Source organism: Drosophila melanogaster, chromosome X (assembly GCF_000001215.4).
Source record: "Drosophila melanogaster chromosome X".
Lineage (NCBI taxonomy): Eukaryota > Metazoa > Arthropoda > Insecta > Diptera > Drosophilidae > Drosophila > Drosophila melanogaster.
In genome coordinates, this window is record NC_004354.4 from 15,369,151 (window position 1) to 15,393,030 (window position 23,880).

General features: G+C 41.6%; 3 protein-coding genes across 21 annotated transcripts in view; all 3 read right to left on the minus strand.

Annotated features, from left to right (window-relative positions):
* Nucleotides 1–9,914, minus strand: part of acj6 (abnormal chemosensory jump 6) — a 28,826-nt gene extending 18,912 nt beyond the window's left edge. For 4 of the 13 annotated variants that reach the window (NM_001258755.2, NM_001258754.2, NM_001258756.2 and 1 more), the window contains exons 1-2: nucleotides 9,039–9,914; nucleotides 2,362–2,538 (exon numbers count right to left, since the gene is read on the minus strand). In NM_001258755.2, the coding sequence (NP_001245684.1) occupies nucleotides 2,362–2,538; nucleotides 9,039–9,164 (303 nt within the window). In that variant the 5' untranslated portion in view covers nucleotides 9,165–9,914. Of the gene's footprint in view, nucleotides 1–2,361; nucleotides 2,539–3,001; nucleotides 3,059–8,410; nucleotides 8,444–9,038 lie in introns of all 13 variants that reach the window. The other 9 variants (NM_001014743.3, NM_001258753.2, NM_080137.3 and 6 more) reach the window with 3 other exon arrangements.
* Nucleotides 9,915–11,220: 1,306 nt separating this feature from the next.
* On the minus strand, nucleotides 11,221–16,291 carry CG9164 (uncharacterized protein). 3 transcript variants are annotated; one of them, NM_167440.3, is made up of 5 exons: nucleotides 15,761–16,291; nucleotides 13,396–13,548; nucleotides 13,079–13,205; nucleotides 12,652–13,020; nucleotides 11,221–12,516 (listed from the first exon to the last, which is right to left on the minus strand). In NM_167440.3, exons 2-5 carry the CDS (start codon nucleotides 13,528–13,530, stop codon nucleotides 12,194–12,196), a joined length of 954 nt encoding a protein of 317 aa, NP_727847.1. In that variant the 5' UTR covers nucleotides 13,531–13,548; nucleotides 15,761–16,291; the 3' UTR covers nucleotides 11,221–12,193. The 3 variants fall into 3 exon arrangements, with proteins under 3 accessions (NP_727847.1, NP_727846.1, NP_573021.1); NM_167439.2 differs by lacking the exon at nucleotides 15,761–16,291 and adding an exon at nucleotides 14,700–14,803 and having other exon boundaries at nucleotides 11,489–12,516; NM_132793.3 differs by having other exon boundaries at nucleotides 11,489–12,516; nucleotides 13,396–16,291.
* A 596-nt stretch (nucleotides 16,292–16,887) lies between these two features.
* Cngl (Cyclic nucleotide-gated ion channel-like) overlaps nucleotides 16,888–23,880 on the minus strand; it is a 55,215-nt gene continuing 48,222 nt past the window's right edge. For all 5 annotated transcript variants that reach the window (NM_001258761.3, NM_001258762.3, NM_167441.5 and 2 more), the window contains 3 exons: nucleotides 23,220–23,851; nucleotides 21,417–21,757; nucleotides 16,888–21,349 (listed from right to left, as the gene is read on the minus strand). In NM_001258761.3, coding sequence (NP_001245690.1) covers nucleotides 20,471–21,349; nucleotides 21,417–21,757; nucleotides 23,220–23,851 — 1,852 coding nt within the window. In that variant the 3' untranslated portion in view covers nucleotides 16,888–20,470. The remainder of the gene's footprint in view (nucleotides 21,350–21,416; nucleotides 21,758–23,219; nucleotides 23,852–23,880) is intronic.

The following is a 23,880-nucleotide window of genomic DNA, read 5'->3' on the forward strand; positions in this document are numbered from 1 at the left end:
GGAGTTCATTGTTCTCTCCTATGCGTACTATGTGAATAATCTTATTATTCTTGTGTAAGTAAATATTTAAAAAGTGGAGTAAGTCATGGAAATTTGCTCTTTACATTTGCATAAGTTTAACTGAATCAGAGGTAAAACTGCTGAAGCTGTATGGTATATAATATTTCTGATTTAGAAGTCAGAGGAAAATCCCCAATTAGATGTCGCACCAAAGGGACATTTGGTTCATGGAAAGTTCGTGGATGTAAAGGAGTCGCAGGATGAAATCCACCTCCCCGCTGCTGAGAAGAAGTTGGAGACACCACGAACACCTGGAAGTGTATGCAAGGATGCATCGCGACATGCCGGAGCTTCTCTAGGTATTGGCAAATATTAAACACGAATTGTGCCAAATGCCGTCGACTTGATTGGTCAACTAGCAGTAGCAATTAAAAAATTATCTTCGATATGCCAAATATTGGTGAACGTTAGCCCAGGTGTTTTCCACTAGGTTATTCCCACATGGACAAGTAGCTCTCCTTCGGGGTCTTCATATTTCATGTGCGACTGCTGACCGGCGGTTGGGTGGGTCGGTTGCCAAACTTGTTTGCGGTGGACACAAGGTGTCCAGTCTCCCACAGAAGGGTTACGTCTAAACTGGACTTGGATGTCCTTTACTTTTTCCAAAGGTACAATTTCGAAGAGCTTTCTTAAATTGGTTTCTTGAAGCTTGCTTGCAAAATTAAGTGAATTTTCATACTAATCTTTATACTACAAATTGATTTCTAGTCTATAAATTGAAATGCTAATATTTTGCATCATCCACTTGCTGTTGCGATTGTTATTTGAGACTTTTGATTTCTTGTCCTTATTAATAAGCCCGTTTAGGGCGAAACCCTCTGGCCGGAAAAGCCAATTTGTTAACAATCGAATCGCAGATCCCGTGTGCGGGAATTATCGTACGGACTTCTGTACTGGGGTGTTCCCAGTTCCAATTCCATCGGAGTGTGGGTGATTGATAGAGTTGGCCGGCACCTGAGACCGAAATCGAAACTCTCGAGTGCGTCGCGTCGAGTGGGTTTGCCGAAAATTAAGGACAGCACGCGCTGGCAATTGGGAATGGTTATGGGTTATGGGTTATGGGCTATGGGCTATGGGCTATGGGCTGCATGTGCAGCATGTGCTGTATGTGCCCTATGTGCCTTATGTGCCAGGAGGGACTCGAGTGGATTATTTTGCCTACGGACGATTGCCGGCGGTTGGATGGGGGTCACGACCACATCAACCACCACCGCGGACGGCGGCGCGTGGACAGGGCGCACTTTGGTCATGCTCGATTGTGCCGAAAACAAGTGGCAACTTGCAACAGGAACAGTAGCCACAGTAGCAACCTGAGCAACATGCGACATGAGCACCAGCCGAACTATGAACAACTAGCTGCAGGCTCGGTGGAAAAACACTAAACTGGACAGCAAAAAAAATAGAATCGAGGAAGGAAGGAAGGAAAACAGGTTGCTGGTGTAATTTGATTACAATCAAGTTCTAATAGAGCAACAGCAAAGCGGCAACCACCACTTGGGCCCTAACCCCCTTTTTTGGGAAGGAAGAGGCGAGTACTTTCGGAACGCCCAGTTCGAGTTGAAGTACAATACAATTAACGACACGAATCATGATGTGCTTACCTGGCAAACGACCGTCACGTGGCACGTTCCCAGAAGGCTTACACGTCACAATTTTAATTTTATTAAAGAAACATTTCAAATTAACCGCACACACACACACACACACACACAAGCACAGTGTACGTGTGTGCATGTATCTGTAGATAGACATGCGTGTGACCATCGAAAACGGAAATTGGAGTTCTCGGCTGTCCCAATGCGACAGTTCCGTTTCCCTTTGCCACTTTGCCCCTTTTCCCCTTTTCCCCTTTCCCCCTTGCCCGCTCTTCATTTCCGATTCCGATTTCGATTCCGTTTCCCTGCCATTAATAACCCGCCTCATCAGGGAGTGACTTTCATAATTTGCAGCATTCTAGACATTGGCTAATACCCCATGTCCGACCTGTACAAAAACCACAGGAAGGGGCGTCTTGGTTAAGTTCAATCAACCGTAGGACTACCACTTCCGGCGCAGAATTGGTCTCGAATACTTTGCTTTTGAACAACAGATAGTCTTAGCTGTCTTGGCTAATCAAAGCCAGAAACGAGGGGTTTTCACATGGTTCTAATAACTTTTAAAGTGATCTATGGAAGAAACATTTTAACTAAATCTATGGTGTACTTCAATGTAAATTGAATTTACATAGTTTTTGGTTTTAAAACTAAGACTAAACAATTGCCCCAAACTAAATAGCATTTTCGTAGTTGGACTTGGACTCACCTGCAACGGACGCTGGGGAGGCCCACTCATGGAGTGATGATGGTACATGACGTCGTGCTTAATTTGGGAGGGCATTTGGCTATGTACATGCTGGGCTTGGTGCTTCTGGATGTCGACGGCGGCCAGGGCCTCCGCTCTGCTGAGGATTCCATCGTTGATGCCCGCGAAGATATCACCCTGTAGTGGAGACAAGATCGCAGATCGTAGTGGTCAGTAGGTTGGAAGTTAGCAGGTTTAGGAATATATGCATATAAGGGATTGAGGATGCAGGGATATACATGTATGTACGATATACAGTTGGTCCACAGGCAAGAACACAATCGAAACAATAGGTAATATATTTATATGCTTATAAATATATATATATAATATGTTTATATAGAGAACAAATCACCCAAATCCAATTCGAATTTTCGGTTAAACAAAGACAAACTTCGATGTCAGATACACGTTGGCATACATATAGATATACTGAGAGATATATTTATAAGTCGGCGTCGGCGAGAGAGATCAAATATCGAATATCGAATATCAAATGTCGAATGTATATCAAAATGAATTTCAGAAAAGGAAAATCAATCAAGTCAAGACAAACATGGTTTACTGGTTTACTTTTGTTGTGTTTTCAATATTAACTTACATTCTGACGTGCTGACCACGAATTGCATAATAGGGAAGCATCTTCTAACAAACGACTCTGAAAAGACGGAACAAACATCGATAGTATTGTGTATAGATTCAATTTGCCACTGCAGCAATTATATGTGTTTTTTTATTTTTTTTTGTTTATTGTGATAAGAGAGGCAAAAGAGTATCTGCAGATTTCTGGTTAACCTGAACCTTAAAGCCTTTAACCAGCTGGCTTTCTATCGATTTTTTTTCGGCCATTCCCCACTAGCGGGTTTTTAAATAAATAATATCAAAAGTTTTTCGGTTCCCGTGCCCGATGGTTCATCTTCATGTCGCCGCCGTCGTCGTCGTCGTCTTTATTATTCCAGTCTTATCGATTTTATATTTTATATATAGATATATATATATATTTGTATATATACATAGACATGTATGTATGTGTATCTGTGCTATACATGTGCATGCAGCAAACTCCTTGTGTACACGAAACTCGCACGAATTTTTCAGTTAATCAATTATTTAGATGCGCACAAAACTTCAAAACGCCGCACGACGAAAACGAAAGACGACAACAAAGTTGGGGGTTTTCGCAGTGTGAATGAGACGGAACCCACATGGCCAAAAGCCAAAGGCATCGCTCACGTTTTGCGGCCCATTTTCAGGCGAAAGGCGTAATGCGAAGGACCAGCCAGTTACACAGAGAGAAAAAGGATCTCACACAAGTTACAAATGGAAATCGAAATAGTTTAAGGCCACTGTAAGCATTCTAGGACTAGATGAATTATACTCCGAATAAGAATTTCAAAGCGGCAAGGAGAATTAAATTCGCTAAGTTAAATTAAATTAAAAACCAGAAGTTTAATTAATATTACTTATATTTTAAAAGTTAACGGTTTTGAAGGATCTTTTTAAGTTCGTACTGCAACGTTGACACATAATTTTGTTACTCTGACATGCAATTCGAAAATAAAGTGTTGTGAAGTGCAATTTATAGCAGTGTAGTGCCGTCTCTGCACCCGTCTCCCTCACACCGCAGCCGGCTGTCTCCTTTTGGTCCACGAAGGACCGCAATAACCGGGCGGCGGCCATCGTAGAAATCAAAATGTTGTGCATTCCCAATGATGTCTTGGCCCATTCCTTGACCATCCAAACAGCCAGCCAGCCATCCGACCATGGTTGCTTACACTTGGTTAAAAAGGGGCGTCTTTGGAGAGGGGGCGTGGCACTTAGGGTGGCAGGGAGGTGGGAAGTGGGTGGTGGTGTGCAAATAATCCGACAGCGACAGTTTGTTTGCACTTGCAGGTGGACAGGGGCGCCAAAAAGGGGGTCGTGTTACCTTAATGGCCACATTTACACGTGCTCCCATTACAGGATGCCAAGGAAATGACAGACTTCTGGGGTCGAGACACAAAGGATCAGGGGAGAGCGAAAAAGAGAAAGTAGTTGGAATTGCACAGTAGCAATTATTTGTGCTAACTCGATTTTTCATCTGATATGCATGGCAAGTTTAAAAATGTCGCGACTAACAAAGTCTGTTCAAAAACATAAAAAGAATCATTTTAGAATTCAATTATGTCAGCTTACAGTTGTCAAAAATGTAGCTATTAAAGTTCTTTAAAATTTGTATTCATTAGTACATTTTTAAAGGGGATATATTTTTCAAAGGATTGTGCATATTCCATTTTAATAAATTGGAAGTTTTCGAGATATTTCCATTGGCTAGCTTTGAAACTAGGATTTGGATTTAGTATCATACCAACACATTTGAAGTTTTTTAGAACCACCTTTCATTGTATTAAATTTGTAGTTTAACTCTTTTAGTATATATGCACTAAATATTTATGACATTGTTTGGAAATTTCCTTCATTTTTCATGGCTCCCAAACCGAAATCCTTGTTTAAGCCCAGTCAGGACGAGGCAATCCGGAACGGAAAGCCCTCCTGACCAGAATTCGCAACAGTTTGTTGGCCAATAAATTTTGGCACCGCAACGCAGCAGTGAATTAATTTATGAATTAATATGCGCAGTCATTCATCAAATGGTGCTGTCTCTCTTGCCCCCTCATTTTAGCCACGACCTAGGCCAGGATCCTGGCCAACGGTGGAGCGAGGGAGAGGGAAGACGATGGCCAGGACACTGTCTTGACCTGCTCACACACACACATACACACACACACATATTCTAGCGTACACATGGAGAAAGGGGTGGGGTGTTCGCACTGCAGCCTGACACTTGCACATAAATTCTTTATTAGTGTGAAAAATTAATCAAGTGAACTGTTTTTTTCCCTTTCGTCCTTTCTCCCTCTCTGTCTCGCACTTGTTTGTTTGTCTCATTTTTCTCTGCACGTGTGTCTCGGTGTCTTTACGTGCATATATGTGTGTGTATGTGCGATGCATGGGTGTGTGTGTGTGTGTGGCTTATATAAATAATTTTTTGTTTGTTGTTGTTTATTTTTGTGGGAATTTAATATTCATGATGTGTGTAAATAGATACGCATTGCTGAATGCTTAATTTTATCGATTGCGCTGCAAAACAAACCGCCAAAAATACTGGAGCAATTAAATGCGTATGAATTTAGATACTTTAAAACCAGCAGCTTTTTTAATGGCAGTAAGAAAGTTTAAAGATTACATATATCTTAGTATATGAATGTGTATTAATAACGAATATCTTAATATTAACTATTTCTGATATCAGCAGAATTCTAATTATTTTAACAAAGCATGCAAATGTGCATGTTTAAAGTATAATAATCTACTAATAATATTCCTTTAGATTTTTCTTAACTTTTTGGAATTTATGCACTTTCAACTGTAGATAACTAATATGATATAAAAAAAAAATTATATTGATATTGAGCAGAAATATCATTCAAAGATTATAGATAGTTGAAAATCACTTTTTTCTTAGGTTTTCAAAGAACTGACTTACTTATAGTTTTCCACCCATTTTAGCCGAGCTGCTAATCCTTCGATTTCACATATTTTAACTAGAAAATTCCTGTGCTTCCGTATTCTTTACTCCCCGTTTGATTTCGCCAATAATTTGTCAATTGTTTTCCAGGTGGTTTCGTTTTAATGCCGCTGCCATTTAATGCAGTTTATGAATATTTAAATCAAATTAACGCCGCCGCTGTCCGTTTAGCGCGCCAGCCAAACAATTCAAGTTAAATGACAAATGCCCAAAGCTCCCCTCTCAATTTCCAAAACGAGAGATACAAAAAAAAAACCAAAAAAAAAAAAAAAACACCCGCCCCTGAAAAACACACTTCTCTGGTTCTTTTGGTTTATAAACTTCGGTCCAGGGGATCGGCGACAAATTTCCATTTAATGGACTGCAAGGCGTTAAGTGTTTTTGTAACCAGCTAAAAAGGTGCTTCTTCAGCCGCATGTGCCACCCTCCTTCCCCCCGGACGACGATATTCCCCCTGCCTTCTCACCGACTACTTAATGCCCAGCCAAGGGTAGCATATAAATCCTATAAATCCGCCGCTTTGATCATTCAACTTGCTCCGTTGGCAGCTTTTCAAAAAGCCGAAAAGTGGCTAACGGCCAGTTGAAGGGGCATGGGCTACAAATCCGATAAGCAAATGTAGTTGTTGTCCCTTAAAGAAGGAAATATACTTGAAGTGATTTCCTCGTTTTTTTTTTTTTTTTTTTGCCGTTTAAAGTGCTTCTGTGTCGGATTAATTTAAGGACTTGCCGCGCGGGGTTGCAAAATGGGGTGGGAAAAAAGTTATTCACCTGTTCGGGCGCAATCAACCTGCCTGTTTTTTTTTTTTTTCAAACTAATTTTCGAGCATTCTTTTTCGCATTTGCTTATGCACTTTTTATGCCCTAGCAATGGGTGGTATAACTTTGGTGGAAAACCCAGACACTTTTGCCTCCATAAATTGCCTGCCACTTAGTTTTTATTGGTGTTTTTCAAGTTTAATTGAAATGGAAGAGACGCCTTTTTTCAATTTTAAAATTTTCATATTTTTGTGAAGTAACTTTATTTCGGGGTTATTTGTATTGCTCACTTCGTACCTATTTTAATATTTAATTCATAAGATTGGTTCTGCTATAAATGCAATTAAAAAAGAATTGCTCTAAAATTGATAGGTAATAAAAATAAAATAATATATAATTGAATATATGGAATATATAGAATCTTATGTTAGCTTGCATCTTTCCATTTGTATCTTTCGCGATTATATATCCTTAATCTGTAAACTACGCATTCATCAACGATGCTATAACCATATACACTCAGTCGTGGTCGTTTATTTTTTGCTCGTCTTTGTTCTTCTACCCCGGGCTTTTACATTTTTTATTTGTCTAGCTGGTCAGCAGCGCATACAAATAGTTGGTAAATAATTAATGCAAATGAATTTCAAATCACTTTTCAAGGTTACTGCACAACCCTTCCGTTTGGGTTCGCCTCGTGGGCAACGAAGGACCCACAAAATCCGGGAAACATTCAGGCGACATTCACGGCGTAATTAAGACGAATGCTTTGCCGGAAATAATCGCGAACGGAAAATGGGAAGTGCACTACTTGCAGTTGGCATTTCCGTTTCCTGTTCTCTTTTCTTATTTTTCTTCGCTTTTCGCCTTTGCACCTGTAATCCTGGACAGCAGACTGGCATCAATAAACCTGTCTGAGAACTGTCAGTAATAACCATTTAATGTCTGCCCATGTTCCCATTCAATTTTTAACTCAAAGCTCATAAATGATTCAGCAGGACACTGGGAAACTCCGAGACGCCTGCCAAATACTCCGAATTATTCGTTATTAATGCATTCAGACGGGAAAAACACGGCATCCTCAAGCTCTATATATCGCTCAACGGAGTGTTGGAAGTTCGTTATTCCCTTTATTCATTCAGCTGCCAAATGCAAATGAAAGTATGAATGGAGTCCATATTTGCGGGTCACAGGAACACATACTGGTTCTTTTAAAATGTGCAACTTTTCCCTTTCTATGATATTTAAATGGCAAACGAAGGATCTAGCTCCTGTGAAAAGTATTTTGCATATCGGAAATAGGAACCGGATTATAAGGGATAACTTATAAATGGTAATACTTGGAAAATCTGTCCTTGTCATTTCAGAATAACAATGGTTTTATGTTGTAATCGTAGTCGGATATACGAAATACTTATCAGTGAAGTGAAACGTATTTAAATGTTGTATAAGTTGATATACATTTTGATCTCTGATTTTAGCTATAAGAACTCACTTTGAAAGCCAAGTTATTAAAATAAAAAGCATGTACATAAAGTGTTCCACTTTGATGTAGCTCATAGGCTATAGGATGACTTGAAGTTCTGTGATCGTAGAAGGGTTTTGATTACATCCCACAGCAAATTCAATTTGCTTTGCAATGACTCGGAGGAACTCAAATGAAATCGTACTAATGTGAAAATCATACCTCGAGAGAATCGCAGGATGATGAGATGTGAATCTGTAGAAGGAAGGATATTCTGTGGTATAGTAAGTATCTTCTATGTTGTCAATATATACTTATTTAAGTGCTTAACGTCTTTAAATTACGCTTGTGTGTTCATAAAAAGCCCAATTATATTTACAATATGTGAGCAAATTAATAGAGTTAGGGCATCCTAAGATGGCATCATTTATGAATAGTAAAAACGTATTTATAGAGGTTGTATCTGCATAATAAATATAAAAACATATGATTTAATTTTATTATTAATGAGTTTTAGGATCTGGAAAAGAGGGAAATTGATACAGACTTTCTACAAAATATAATATTTAAAGCATGGACTCATAGCCTTAAACTACATACTAATATTCTCATTGAGATTCAATCCCAAGAATATGAAAGTTTGTAGTTTCCGATAATTTAGGGTAACTCATAGTGAAACCAATTAGATTTGCCAATAAGATCAAGAGAAGTCAAAACTGGACAGAAATTATCCTGAGAATTAAAGGATGCGCCCCCAAAACATTCTTGGGCTCCTATGCATCACATCGATGGAATCGAATGGATTGGTGGTTGGGTGAGGTTCTCCCGGCAAGTGCCGATGGATACTTACAGATGGATTTGGCATGCAGCGACGCATTTGCTCCGAACTTCGATAGGAGGGACTGTAGCGTCCTGGAAAACAACTGGGCGCTGACATTTTCATTTTATCCGTCGTCGAATACATCGACATTGTCATGCAGCCGCCGACGAAATCCTCCTCCAGCTTGAACGCCCTGGAGGCGTCGAAAGTGGTTGGCGAGTAAATTTTGAAGCACTTACTGGGACAGCCTTAGCACGTGTCCTGCATGCAGGACATCAACAAATATCAAATGCACTGGGCCCGCTCAACTGTGCCCTAAACTATATTTCTTTCTACTTATATATTGGCTTTGATTCTTCGATCGATCGTATGCACTGCACTTGTATTTATTCTCTTGGCCCGTTGGCTAGTTCATCAAATTGAATGGGTATTTTTTTTTTTTTGTGAAACGCGACAGAACTGAGAAAAAAATCACAGTAAAAAAATGTTGCCCAAGTAGTTACCGAATGCCGTCGGTTGATTATTTGTAATTTTCTTCTCTATTTCTTATTTATTTTTTGCTTGGCTTTTGGACTGCTAATCGAATTACGCGCACTCGAAACGGGTTAAACGGTTTGGCGTCGGCGTTCAAACTGTTTACCGTTTGCGAAGCGGAGCTGTTGGCCCGCGTTTTATACCGACTTCCGTTTCCTGTTTCTTGGACTTGCAATTTGATTGCGTGATATTACTCTGCTTCTGCTTCTGTACCGCTCGACCGTACCGCCGCGCTAAATGGGCATATATGTGTGTGTATTTATTTTTGCAGACGCCTTCAACAAACTATTTTTTCGAAATTTTCAAAAACGCCAGCGCACAGGACACAGGACACAGATTTCACAACTAGACAAGCGCGCGTGGTGTTGTGATAAAGAATTCTATGATGAGTTTCGCTAACTTCAGAGTTTATTTTCAATGGGGCGGACGACATGTTTTCATTATTTATCAGCGTGGGCGTGTCCTGCCCGCTGCCTCAAAATGGCAGCCGAATTCCTTATATAACGCCAGCGCGTGCCCTTTGATTGGTTGCCCGATGGGAGCGGGCAGCGCAGCCGGCGCCTTCGTTCAGCTGGAATTGGGCAGCAGTCGGTGTGTCTCTACCCGGCGAGTCCTTCCAAACTTGACGAAGCCAATGCCAGCGTCAGTGGTGCGACGTCTGCGCACTGCCACATTGGCTACCGCTGGGTGAGAGTGGGTGGTGGTAGTGGGCCGAACTGGGTAGCACCACCCCCTTAAGAGCCGGAGCCCTGGAAAAGCCGAGCATCGCAATGTCCAGCATATGGCACAAATTCTTTTTCCTCCACATTTCTGCCTCTCTATTTTCTCTCTCTCTTTTTCTGATTTTCAAAGGGGAGCCGGTGGGGGGCGGTGGCCGGTGGCCGGTGGGTGGTTTTCGGTGGGTGGCTTTCGCTGAGCCTCAACAAAAGGCACAAAACGCCAACGCGGCGGCGGACCAACAATGCCAAAACAGAAATGGGCGTACATGTCAGTGGGACTGATGGAGCAGGCGAGGGGAAAGGTATAGAGGGAGGAGGGGGAGGAGGTAGTTGGTTGGCGCAGGAGGAGGTGGGTCAGGGATAGCCAGCAGGTGGGTCAGTTCCGAAATGGGGGAGTGGCGATTCGAAGGCCTAGTTGTTGCAGTGCAACTGTTAAAAGCATGCAGCATGGCAAATCAGCTACAGGGTGTCCCGATCGCAACGCCAGGCTTACAGGGTGCCACCTTTAGAACCTACCTATTTATAAAATAAAAGACAGTTTTTAATATTTTAACTTTATCGCCCAAGATGAAGGCAACGCACATAGTCTAAGCCAAACCGCTAAACAAAACCCATTTATTATAAGTTTTATCTGGTTAAACATAAAAAATATACAATTTTATTATAATAATATGTTAAATTAGTTTAAAAATAATTGGTTTAATTAAACATTTATTTATTATTTGATAAGCATATTTCGAAGTAGAATCAATTAATGTTGTACACATTTTAAAACACACCAAACAAATTTATTAGGTTTTTTCAGACTTGTGCTTTATATTATTTAAGAAATTAAGATGCCAAGGAGTAAGTAAATAAAATATTTAATTATATTTTTCTATTTATTGATTTTATATTATTGTTTCTTTTAAAATTAGTTTAGTTATTGCTTCGTTTTTCAATCAAAATTTCGTCCTCCTGGCGCCATCTGTGGGTCATTCTTAATTGTTAAACGCGAACACTGAAAGGATTTTACGTATCCTTGCAGCTTATAAAAGCTTTTAAGGACTCTACGCGAAAAGCTTATAAAAGAAGACAAGGAGATGAAAGTTCAAAAAATATATAATTCAAGTTTTTTTATATTTCAAAACTTTTCCAAATGCAGCCAGGACACACGAAAAGCTATTTAAAGCCCATTTAAAATCCAACCCAGAAAATGACAAACTTAAATTTTTGGTTTTTTTTTTTAAATCCACTTCATTGTTTCTCATTCGATTTGTTTGGTTTGGTTTTCGTTTTTGTACAATTATCTAATAGGCTCCGTTGTTAATATTTCACAAGTTATTGTAGAGTCGTGTATAAAACTTTTTACAAGGATATTCTAATATGGGACCTCAACGTGACCAAAGGATAAGTTGCGGATGAGTTGAGCTTTGGTGAGCGATGAAGCACAACATGGCCTATAATGAATTTCATAAATTCGATCAGGAATCATAATACCTTGTTGTATAGCCTATACCAAATACGTACACACGAGTACGTACATATATCAACCTAAAGTTATGCGTCTCTATAAAATACCATATCTAATGTTTGAACATAACAAATTTGAACTAATGCGCCAAGCGAGCAGCAAACGATTGGGAACGATCTGGTTGGAAAAACGGGACTACATGCTGGGGCATTACTACCTATGTATGTATGTATGTATGTATGTGTTTGCTGACCCCCAGTGAGATCTATGGTCCTACGAGTCGTGATGATTTTGGGGATGATTTGAATACTCGGTTGCAATTCCTTTTGCTTTGTGCCTCGTTGTCGTTGCAATTGTGCTTTTCAGTTTTTCTCTGCTTTCAATTAGTTCCTTTTGGTGGTACGAATTCGATATCCCTTCTCGTTGCCCATAGTTCTTATAGATAAATGTAGATATAGATAGATAATCCTATGCATATTCTACGGCTCCTGACGCCCCAGCAATCCGTACACGATGCGCCGTCGATTCTGCACCTCCGCTCTCATGGATTCCGTATAGGGATCGAAAGATAACAGACGTTTCTTCCGCCGGAAGATGCCCTCCTTCCGCATAATGGCGCACCGCATCAGTTGCTCGTTGATGGGGAACTGCAGGAAGTCCAGAATGGAGCGCAGCTCCCGCTCCGTATGGTGGACCAGGTCGTCGTAGAACACCACCTTGATGCTGCCCGTGAAGTTGCGCGCCCAGCTGAGGTTCATCATCTCCCAGCCCTTGAGCTTGTTGCTCACGAATTGCTGCCAGTCTGTAATGAAAACCAAAGCAGTTAGCAATATATTAAAGCTCTCAGTCGCAAAGCCTAACAATAATAATAAGCCGAACAATGCATAACTGTCTTAATTGGACTTAATTGGTTTGTGCCCCCATATGCAAAACATACATTTTCCCTTGGTGCGCTTGTAGCGATCCGGTGATGCGAATCCGATGTGACCGCCACTCTGGCGATTGAACTCCGCGATGATCGCTTTCTCCGGATCGCGGACGAGAAGAATTGCTTTCGAGAAGGGCGCCCACGCTTTGCTGCCCCACTCGTGGGTCTTCACCAATAATACTGAACTGTTGCAGACGTTCTCCGCCGGAAAGCCGGTCTTCAGCAGGCCGTAGTCCTTGTAGATGCTGCCCGTCAGGATGCCGGTGGCCTGCTGGAGCAAGTACCTTAGCCACGTGTTACCGCTGCCAGGAAAACTGGCCAGGGCGGTCAACGCTGGCAGCGATTGCAGGGCAGCACTGACGTCACTGGGCAGGGCCGCTAAAGATGGTTACAGAATGGTTACAGAAAGGTCAAACTTCAGTGGGTCAGCACTCACTGTAGAAGTCGGACTTGTAATCCGCGTAGATTGGAAGATCTCGATTTATGTACTTGAGGTCGCGACACCAGCGTATCGTCATCTTGCGGCTGGGCATCGGAAACCGAGGACTATGAAAGCTGGGAAACTGTGAATACAAATTGAAAGAAATGTTACATTAAATGGGTATAAACATACATATTTCATCCCTCGCATCCTGCGACCGGAGTGCGTGCTATTTTTGTACATTTCGTTCCTTGGAATGTCACATGTCAGTCGGAAAATTGCCAAGCGGAAAATGGGAAAGCTGTCAGCTTGTTGTGCCACTCGTGACTCACCTCGGCGAAACGTTCGATGCGCGGTCTTTTGGGATGCGATCCGGGTATGTTGTTCATGGAGAGGAACAGGACGCCGCCGATGTAGATGATGATGGTTGCCGAGACACCGAAAAAGCGCCAGCCTTGTAGTGCCATATCGCCGTCTTTGCATTACTGAAATTGGGATTACCATCGGGCTTATTATTAGCTGCGGATTGCCGCTGGCATCGTTGAGCGTTGCTCGTTTATGTAAAAATAATTCAAATGAACATGTTCGCATTAATGAAGCCAATTATCTGTGTATTTTGGCCAGGAACAGGAGCGACAAGGAAGCGTGGAATTAATTTTTTTTTTCTTTCTTTTCTGTTTATTTTGTTATGACAACGAAACAAAAAACAGCAGACCAGGTGGCGGGGCGGTGCGGTGCGGCTAGCAGAAGCCGCTTGGCTAACATGACTGACTTGGCCGAAATGGGACCATTTGCCCACCTTCCCCGCCCAGAATGGAATCGGTAACCCCGACAACTCGCAAGTCCGTCAGTCAGACAGTTGGCGGCGGAAATGGGGCGCACTTCAGTTTGGGTTGCAAATGAAAATTGCGAAAAGAAAAGCCACCAAAAGGCAAGTTATTCCAGACCAGCGTAGCACAAGAATAGCGTACTCTCATTTAATTTTTGGGGTCGTCCTCGAATGATTGATAACTTGTCATTCGCGTTGATAAAGGTCTTCGATGACTAAACACCAATCATCATCATTCAGTCCAAAATCATTAGGCGTGTAGCTCTTCATCCAATATTAAAATTAGGAAAATATCAGATTACTATAGAATTGTTACTATTAATATTTCTAGACCTCTATTTAGTACTTATAAATAATGCATTAGGATGGCAAGTACCCTTTTAGACAATGATAAGAGATAATCTAGACCTGTTGAGATAAGAACCGACTTATTCTGCACAAAGCCTTAAATACCCCTTCAAAAAAAGGGCATTCGAGGGGGGGAATGAGAATAAGAGAATAAAAGCCTTGTCATGCCTTCAACGGAATTCCTTGAGCTGCATAAAACGCTCACGAAATCCGCAAAAGGACACCCCATCACACACACACACATGTTAGGCCCACATACGCACACACACACACACACACACAAACACATGTGAAAGACAAGCAGCTAAATGCGAAAATTTATGCAACAGCTGGGCAAAAAGGCGGCGAGGGGTGTTCGAAGGATACTCGTCCTTGGCCAAACGGATCCTTGAGCCACCGATAAACTCTGCCCCATCGGATGCCGGCGGAAAAGCCGCTGTATGATGATATAAGACATACGGCTCTCCACCCCGGAAGAGTGCGGAAGTCCAACGAACACCAGCGAACAGCCCCGGAACTTCTCGAGCCACCCAACCCTCTTCGAGGAAATCGCGGTGCTGAATGGTGGTGGGCCAAAAACTAGTTCAGCGCTGAAACAAGACGCAAACAAAAACAAAACCCAAGGCGGAAAAAAGGAGAGCGGCATAAAAAATAGGAAAGCTGAACGTGCACTGCGAGAAATTAGCGAGAGTGTAATTTCCATAGATTTTTCTGGCTAGCGCTTATGTACAAGTGATCAGGAATAGCTAATATAAGAAACAAAAAATTAGCTAGCTAATATGTTATTAATCATATATAATAGGTTTTATGTAGTTTTAGAACTACCATTCAGTTTTTATCACAAAATATGCAATGAGTTTGATGATTTTGATGATTTTATATTTTTTTCAGTGCATGCTAGAGACTATATAATGAAATGGCTCGGCGGCCGCAAAAGGGAAATAGAGAGATATCATAAAAAATGAGCACCACCAGCTTCGCGGCACCGATGTGCGGCGGTCAGAAGGGGTTGGCTGGCAATAATTTGATTGTTTTGCGGCATAAATCAGACAAAAGCCAAGCACATTAGCGCAGCCAACATAATGGGAGGAAATACAAAAAAAAAAAAAGGAAAAAACCCAGAGAACCCAAAACTCGGAAACAACGTTGGCATCGCAGGTGGAATCGGTGGCCCAGCCCACAGGTTTACATAATGCTTGCAAGAGCGGTTACCGAGCCCCCAAACGAATGTGGAAGGGGCAGTTCACCCAATGAATATGCATTTTGATTGCTAGACCAAAGCCAAACAAATGTGCAGAATAATCAAAAATAAACACAGCAATGGGGCAATGTGCGATGAAACAATGCATGCGATCAAATAAACAATGTTCTTGCGGCGAAAGAAATCGAATCGCTTATAGTACATTTCGCATATTTCTCATTTTTCAGAACCATTCGTTTGAATGTAAACAAATCATTTGCTGCGTTTGCTCAACAAATGTATAAATGTACATACATATGTATATGTAAGTTGTACTCACCGATACCGATTCCGGATCCTTGTCCCCCCTTTTACGCCGCTCACAACCACCCACCAACCGACCAACCGAACAGCGACAAACACGCCCAGAATTCGCAGCTACATGTCAAGCGAGAAATTCGCAATCACAATCGCAATTCAGGGAACTGCTGATAAGAATGGGGCAATCACAAGGCTCCAATTCGCGGCGATTCACTGTTTAAAAACGGCAAGAACACATTGGATACTAACAATAACACACACGCACACTTGCGCACACACTGGCAACAAAAAAAAAAATCACTGTGAAAAAAATAAACAAATCCGGTGGCAGGCAGCAGCAGCAGCAACAACAATCGCCAACACAGGGCCAAACAAACAAAAAACGGCAGCAAAACAAATGTGAACTATTTATTTGTGCCACTCGGCCCACACGTCGTATGCGCAATGCTTGGGTTCGCACTCGTTGGGTGTTGTGCGCTGTGTGCTCCGTGTGCTCCGTGTGTCCGAGAATTTCTGTTCGGCTCGGAGGAAGTGGAATCCACACGGTACAACCAGCAGCAGCAGAAGCAGCAGCGGTAGCAGCAGCAGAAGAAGAAGCGGCATCAGCATCGCACTGGGGGATGATTGAAAGCTTTTTTTATTGGATGGCGTTGCCACTGAAGCGGAAAAGCTCCAATAGTAACCCCTTTTTTTCAGCAGCTGGGCATGATTTGGGGTCTTTTTGAGGGCTCTGCGCCGGCGCCGATCTCAAATGAAGTTTCCAGAAATGCTCAGTAGGTGGCCATTGCCACAGTAACCCCCTTGAGGCAATATTTATTGATTAAATTTGCATTTATCGATTATGATGTATCGTATTTGAAAGAGGCTATTTGATTCTTGTATTACAATAAGCTAATATTCTTTTAAAATATAACCAAACAGCTGGGCAACACCTAAGCGGCTTTTTAACTTTGCGCAGGCGCCTATCTCTTTCATAGTTTCCATAAGTGCCCAATAGGTGGCTGATGATAGAGTTACCCATATAAAGTAAGCTTTATTGATTATATTTGCATTAGTCGTTAGCAATTGAAATGTTTTAAAATAAACTAAATATTATAATAGTTTTGAATACCGCCCATCCAAATAAAATTATTCCGTAGTTTTTTTACATTTTCTTCTTTTATTCAAATAAGTTCTGCTTGCCTCGATTTCTCATTCATATTTCACCTTGCCTGCTGGGGGGTTTAGCTTCACTTGCATCGGTTTTTCGTGGTTTCATTTAGTGTTCGAATTTGGGATTCGTGTTATTTTGCAGCAACATCATACCTTGTGGTGAGTAAAAGCTGATATGATGTAGATTTGGCACACTACAAAGTAACTCGCAACCGAAGGCAAGTTTGTTGTCATATTCGTTTGTATTCACTTTTATTTGCGCTTCTTTAACATGTGCTAATTTCTCTGTTTGTTTTCATTTTTGCTTTGGTTTAGTTCTCATTTAGTTTAGTTTAAATTATTTTTTGCGTATAATTTCACTATAAGTACATTTTCTTTAGTATTCGGTCAACATTGCGAAATTAGCAATTAGGAGGAAAAAAAATGTATTTATACATTTATATTGGAATTTACTCTAGACTCGTGGGACTTATTATGCGCTACCTTAAACTAATGTACAAAAATATCGGTAACTTAAATACGAGCAATTTAAAATTTAAAATCAACAACGACAACAATTCGCGGTATTCAATGCAATATAGTACAATACAGAGTAGGTCAAAATCGGTCATCTGGCATATCTTCAGTTAAAAACAATCGATTAAAAATGATCCATATACATAATTGACTCACAGAGTTTTTCGTTGACTGACAACAATTGAACCGAGAGTGAGTGGTACGTAAGAAATCAGTTAGACATACTTGTATATATAAAGATTTTTATATATATATATATCGGGAATGGGGCCTATATAATGGGTGCCTGGCTAAGGGTATATCGATGATTATATGATGACTACCTTCTGGTCAATAACACTCTCCTGTTTTAGGCAATATTATCATTAACTTTGCTAGGATTTCCTATTGTGTTTACACGTTTATATAAAAAAGAGACAAAAAAAAAAGACATTTTGTGGTCCCTGGCGTATGTAATTCAATTTAAATGGCTCTCCTCGTTGGCATTCAATCGTGGCCTCCTCAACAAATGAACCCAATAGACGACTAAATTAAAATCTTATAGAGTTACTCCTGCTCTATCTTCCGGCTGTGTTGTTTTGAATTACATAAGTGTTGTGCTTGTCGTTTTGTCTTATTACATTTAGTTGGACTGCTTAGCTGGCTGTGACCCATTAAAGTTTTGCTTTTTGTGTACTTTTTTTGGTTTTGTTTGCTTTGGTTTTCTTTGTTTTGAACCCACTTGAGAATTCCTTGTTCCTTGAATTTCAGGTTTTTTATGTTGCTGTGGACTAGTTTTGGAGAAATACTTTTCAGTTAAAAGGGGAATGCTTATTCCCAAGAAATGCTGTCGAGCTTAAATAATAATCGGTACTTATCGATGTTTTTGAAGAAAGTCATCGATAAATATCGCTTACTTATTAAAATGTACATCAATTTGTATGTGTTCTTACCACGAAAGGTGCGAACACTCATTCAAGATATTCAAACAGATATAGTATCTAATATTTAAGTTTGACTTTTATCATTTTAAGTGTGTGGGTGTGTTTGTCTTGTGTTTGTGTGTGTCGGTTAGTGCGCTTAGAACAGTACGATAGTTATCGATAGCCGAAGTAGCCAGAGCGATAGTAAGTGGCTTGAGTACAGCTTAACATCCTTTTTGTGTGGCTAGTTGAAACTACGAAACTCTAGAGTTGGGTGTCTAACTTTTCTCTACGGACTCTACCGTCTGATTAGTGAGTGCGTCTAGGGCCTGGCTAGTAACTGTCTTTAGTAAAGCGATTAGTTCAGAGCAAGAATAGAAATCAAAAATGAAAAAGCAACAATCAACAATCGTGTTTCCTGCCTACATTGTCTTGAGATACATTTTTGTTTTCGGCGGCGGCGGTTCGACAGACTCGATTCGGTTTCGACATAGATCTTGAACTGCACTAAACTACTTAAGTGCTAGAGTTGCCTTTCTTACGGCGAGATAGTTTCTCTAGTTAGGATTTGGGGGATGAGGTGAAGGTCTGGGGTCAAGCTTGGGATCAGGTGAACGAAACCGAATGGATGCAGGGACTGTGGACTTGGGACTTTGGATTTTGGAAGCTTAAGAGGTTTAAGGTTTACAGAGCTAGTCTAAGTTTTTCGATAGGTTCGACTAACGCTTCGATAGGCTTAACCGAGGGTGTTCAACAAGTAAATCGCTAATCTATGCATATTATAGGCTCTATATTTAGATATTCGTATGCAGGTGTATGCCTTATGTATGTGTTTAGTGTGTTTGTTTTTCATTTTCATTTAATTTTCCATTTTTTAATTTGCTTGTGTTGGAAATGGATTGGCCTGTTCTATTTCAAAACATTTGTCCGAATCGATTAGTATTTAAAATGTTTCTTAAATAGTTTTCTATATAAGTTATTAAAGCTTTCGGTTTTCATTAGACTAGTTCATATATAGATATATAACTATGTATATTTCTGTGTATATATGTACGTACTTAAAATATATATGTATATATATATGTTCCATAGTCTCTAACAATAAGAGGTATATACATCTGTAGAGAGGCCCAGGACCCCGATGTCCACAAACTAAACGAGCAACTAATCAATATACCGATTTGGGTTCGGATCGAGACAATTGGGATGCTGATACAAATGGCGATTTTCATTTTTTTTTTTTTTTTGCGGTTTCAGATACAGATACATACAAAATGAACTAACATGCGCATCGTGGCATGGACGTTTTTCAGGACGGTTTAATGTGGGAATTATTTTCTACGCACATACATTCTCTCACAGGGTCACACAAATTTGGAAAATTTATTAAAATGAAATTTAAGAAATAATCGGCAGACCCTTAAGTACACTTGCATAATGATAGAGCGACTGAATAAGACGAACAATTAATGTAAAATATAATAAATAGTAAACGAAGAAAACATGAGATCAAACCTAGAAACGTTGCTTTGTAAGAATTTCCTGGCTAAAAAGTATTTATATGTAAGAGTATTTTTGTAAGGAAAGGAAAGACCTTTGTAAATATCATGCACTTAAAACGGAATCACAGTTCTCTTTAAGAAAAAAAAAGAATACCTAGTGTTAAACTATTATCATTTTGCAAGCACAAACAATCGGGATAAAGATTACAATTCAAGAAAGCGAAACGAATAGTAATTGGAACCGGGGTGGTAACACTCTCTGGCTATTTGTGTGTTTGTTTCCGGTTTTTAGTAGTTGTTGTTTCCGTTAAATCTATATGTTTTATATATATATATATATGTGTGTATATATATATATCTCAATCGGTCTTTACTTTATATGTGTATATCTGTATATATCGATTCTCTTGCTGGGGGGTTTCGTTAGGGCTAAACATATATAGAATATAGATCTATATGTCCTGACATCTTCTTAGTTTTGTATATCATATACATATACCTAGTTCTTGTACCATGGTAATACTGTCCAAATTCCATTGCTTATTGGTTGTCTGCTGATGAAATCGCTTCTGGTTGCGATTGGGATGGGAATCGGAATTCGGAAAGGGATTGGGACCAGGATCGGGATCGTTTTAGATTTGGTCGTGATTATAGTTCTCAAAGCTTGTCTTTATCACGATCGATGCTCATTGCTTTAAAGATTCCGCGCCCGATGCCGTAGCGCAGATTGAACTGATCCAGACTGGAGGCCCTCGGTCGCTGGCTGCCGCTCTGATGTCCAGCGGATGTGGAGCCACCGGCTCCAGAGCTAGATGGTGCCGATCCGCTTGGCTCCATCGGGCCGCTGCCCGATCTGGCCAACTGCTCCTCCATGTCCGTCTCACTAAATTCCGTTTCCGTGTCGCTGAACTTCCGGCGTCGCCGCAGAAACGTGCTGCAGTGCTTCAGTTCGCCCAGATTGTCGGATAGGGAGTGACCACGCTTCCGTTCCTGCCGTTCCATCTCGGCGGCCAGCATCTGCACCTCCCAGTCGTTGTGGCTCGCCAAACCACCTTCGCCATCGTCTATGTCCTCCTCGTTTCGAGCATCCCGCACCCTCGGATCCTCCTCCTCCTCGTCGTCATCCACTTCGGCCATGTTGATCTTGCTGGACGAGGAGCTCGAACTGGAACTCTCGCCAATGTCGAGGATCACGCTGTCCGACAGGCGGGCCAGATTGCCCGTGACATCGGCCACCATGACCGCGCCGCTCGATCCACTCCCACTGACCAGGTGTCCGCTCTCCGCTGCGCCGCTCCACTCGCGATATCCACTGCTGCGCCCGCTGTTCCGTCCATTTCCCTGGCCGGAATAGAAGCTGGGGTGGCTCTGGGCGTGGCGTGAGCTCAGGGATCCGGGTCCTCCGTAGTAGCTGCTCGGACAGTTCAGGGCGTTAGCCGAGGCCGCATGATGACGACTAGGACCCGGCGATGTGCTGCGCCTGCCCCCTTGAATGGGCGGCGATGAGGTGAACACCGTGTCCAGGGAGTCACCTCGCTTTAAAAATGAAAGGTACCAGATTAATTCCGAATATATTATATGTTTTAAAAACCAACAAACCCACCATAAACAAAAGTTCCGCCGAAGAACCCGAACTGCTGTTGTCCTCCTCCTCCGGCGGCTCATCGTCGTCCACCGACAGCTGGGGCATCTTCTTCTGGCGCCGGCTGATGGGCAGAACCAGTGCGGAGGAGGATGAGGATGTCGGTGCCGCCGAGGACTTGCCCTCTATGGAGCGCAGCTTGAGCTGCAGCTGGGCAATGATAGCGTCGCGTCGTCGCACCTCACCAGCCATGCTGGAGAATTGCGTCTCGAACTTGGAGTGCATCTCGTTCATGTGCGTCTTGATCACGTGATTGATGCCGTTCAGGATCTGATTGAAGTAGTCCTGTGCCTCCGGGAAGCCTTTAAATTTAAGATCATACATCGTTGTGAGAACGTTGAACATTTGATGTGGATGAAATTATGGGAATGGGTACTTTGTGTCTGGCAAAGGTGAGTTTTCATTTGCATTTTCAGTGAGAGGACATTCACAATAATATTTTCCAGAGTTTTACTACATCAAATTAGGCTGTGTGTTAAAGCGTTGTTAGCACTACATACTTAGGCTATAGTACTTCGATTCAATTACGTGTCAGCCTTAACTATCAATCACAGTTGACTTCGTGTCACGAAGCTCTGTATACCAATGCAGATGTTCAGGTTTTAGGTGAAAGGTTGTTCATACATAATAAATAACAGACAAAGTACGGATCAGAAATATACATGGTGCATCATCTGCATTGGCGTCAATACATACGTACATCGTCGACAATTATTTACAAACGTCAGGCATTCTCATTCCCATTACCATACAAATGTTGCACCGGCTCCGTCAAACAAGCTTAGCTGAAATCTCTATATGGTAGTCCTATATACATATATATGTATATATATACAGGATCGTGTTCTTTGGTGGTTTTTTTTTTTTTAATATATACAAAAGCAAAGGTCGGGTGAGACTTTGTGTGTTCTGTGCTGTTTTATTTAGTTACATGCTCCTAAGAACTTAAGCATCCATCATGGCGGCTGTTTCATTCCATTTCGTTCCCAATGCGTGCGTGACTGTACCTCCGCCCATCGGCTGAAAAGTTTCTTCGTTCTATGCACATGTCGTGTTTTAAGCTATGATTACCATTATTTAATTATCAGGACTTGAGCTCTATCTTTATATATTTCGGTAAAACCCTGAGAAGGTAAGGGTTAAAAATGCTGGTACAAACAGGTAACTCTTTAGGAGAGTTATAGGAAGAATTGAAGGAATAGCTAAAGAATGAAGCAATTTAATATTTAAGTGTAATGGGCAAGTTGTTCGTTATAGCAGTTAGAAGCAGTTACTATTCGAAAGTAAAAACGATATACTATTTCTTTAAGGAAATCTATATCAAAAACTTTAGGTATAGAAAAACGGTGTACAAAATCCAAGAAATTTAAAAGTGATTTTACAATTGTATAATAGTTAAGTTAGCCTTTTTCGAAAGCCTTTTACACTTAATGTTATCATGCAAAGATTTATTAGGATTATATCAAAAGCGATGACGCAAATAGATGGTTAGACGTGTGTAAGGGGGTGGGGAAGGGGGGAGAAAGCAGGGCAAAGCGAGAGAAAGTTCTTATTGTGCGAGTATGAGCGGCTCGCATACATGCGCAAGTGTCAGTGTATATAGAAGTATGCTCAAATAGAGAGAGAGAAAGAGATAGAGTTACATAGCGTGTTTCTTATACTCAAATATATCTTTACAATCTGGGAAGTGACAAGCGTTGCATGGCATTGCTCTTGTTCTGGATCGTGGATCTATAATGGCCGATCTGAAACAGATATATTTACCTTCAATCCGTTGCGCTGGACCCGGTCCGCCCATCGAACTGGTCGTGTTCTGCCTGAGCTGCAAATTCAAATTCAAATCAGTGGTGGACTGGGCATGGAGGATTTGATTCGACGACGCTGAGCACTCGACGACATACGAGGCGGACGTGGACGTGGATGCGGATGCGGATGCACTTGCTCCCGCTCCCGCTGGCAACATCGACGCTGAGGCGCTGCCAACGCCACCAACGAGTCCGCGCCCGGTTCCGTGTCCGCCCAACTCCCCCTGCAGTTGGGCAGGAAACGCGAAGCTCTCCTGCGGCGAATTCGTGGGCGTTACCAACGTCAACGTCGGCGACCAGACATTCGACACTCCGGGCTCCAATGGTAGTGGAACTGAGCCGGATGCTGGTGCAATGGGTACCGGAAACGGAAAAGCCACTGACGGTGGAGGAGGACACGTATACGCACTGTTGCCGTTATTGCTCGGATGCGAACTCGAATTAGCACTGCTATCGTTTACCGTACCGCTACCGTTACCGTTACCACTAACGCTACCGTTACCGTTACCGTTACCGCAAGCATTATTCACCGAACCGATCGCCGCAGCACCGCCGAAGGGAGATTCCTCCTCCTTGGCACTGGCGGGCGGGCTGGAAAGAGTGGAATGGAAGGTTACACT

Excerpts from the sequence above, each read along its gene's own strand:
- CG9164 (NM_167440.3), bottom strand. The coding sequence starts at position 13,530 with ATGGCACTACAAGGCTGGCGCTTTTTCGGTGTCTCGGCAACCATCATC. Across the intron at positions 13,021-13,078 it reads TTACAAGTCCGACTTCTACA|CGGCCCTGCCCAGTGACGTC; the intron begins GTGAGTGCTGAC and ends AACCATCTTTAG. Across the intron at positions 12,517-12,651 it reads CAAGCGCACCAAGGGAAAAT|ACTGGCAGCAATTCGTGAGC; the intron begins GTATGTTTTGCA and ends TTTTCATTACAG.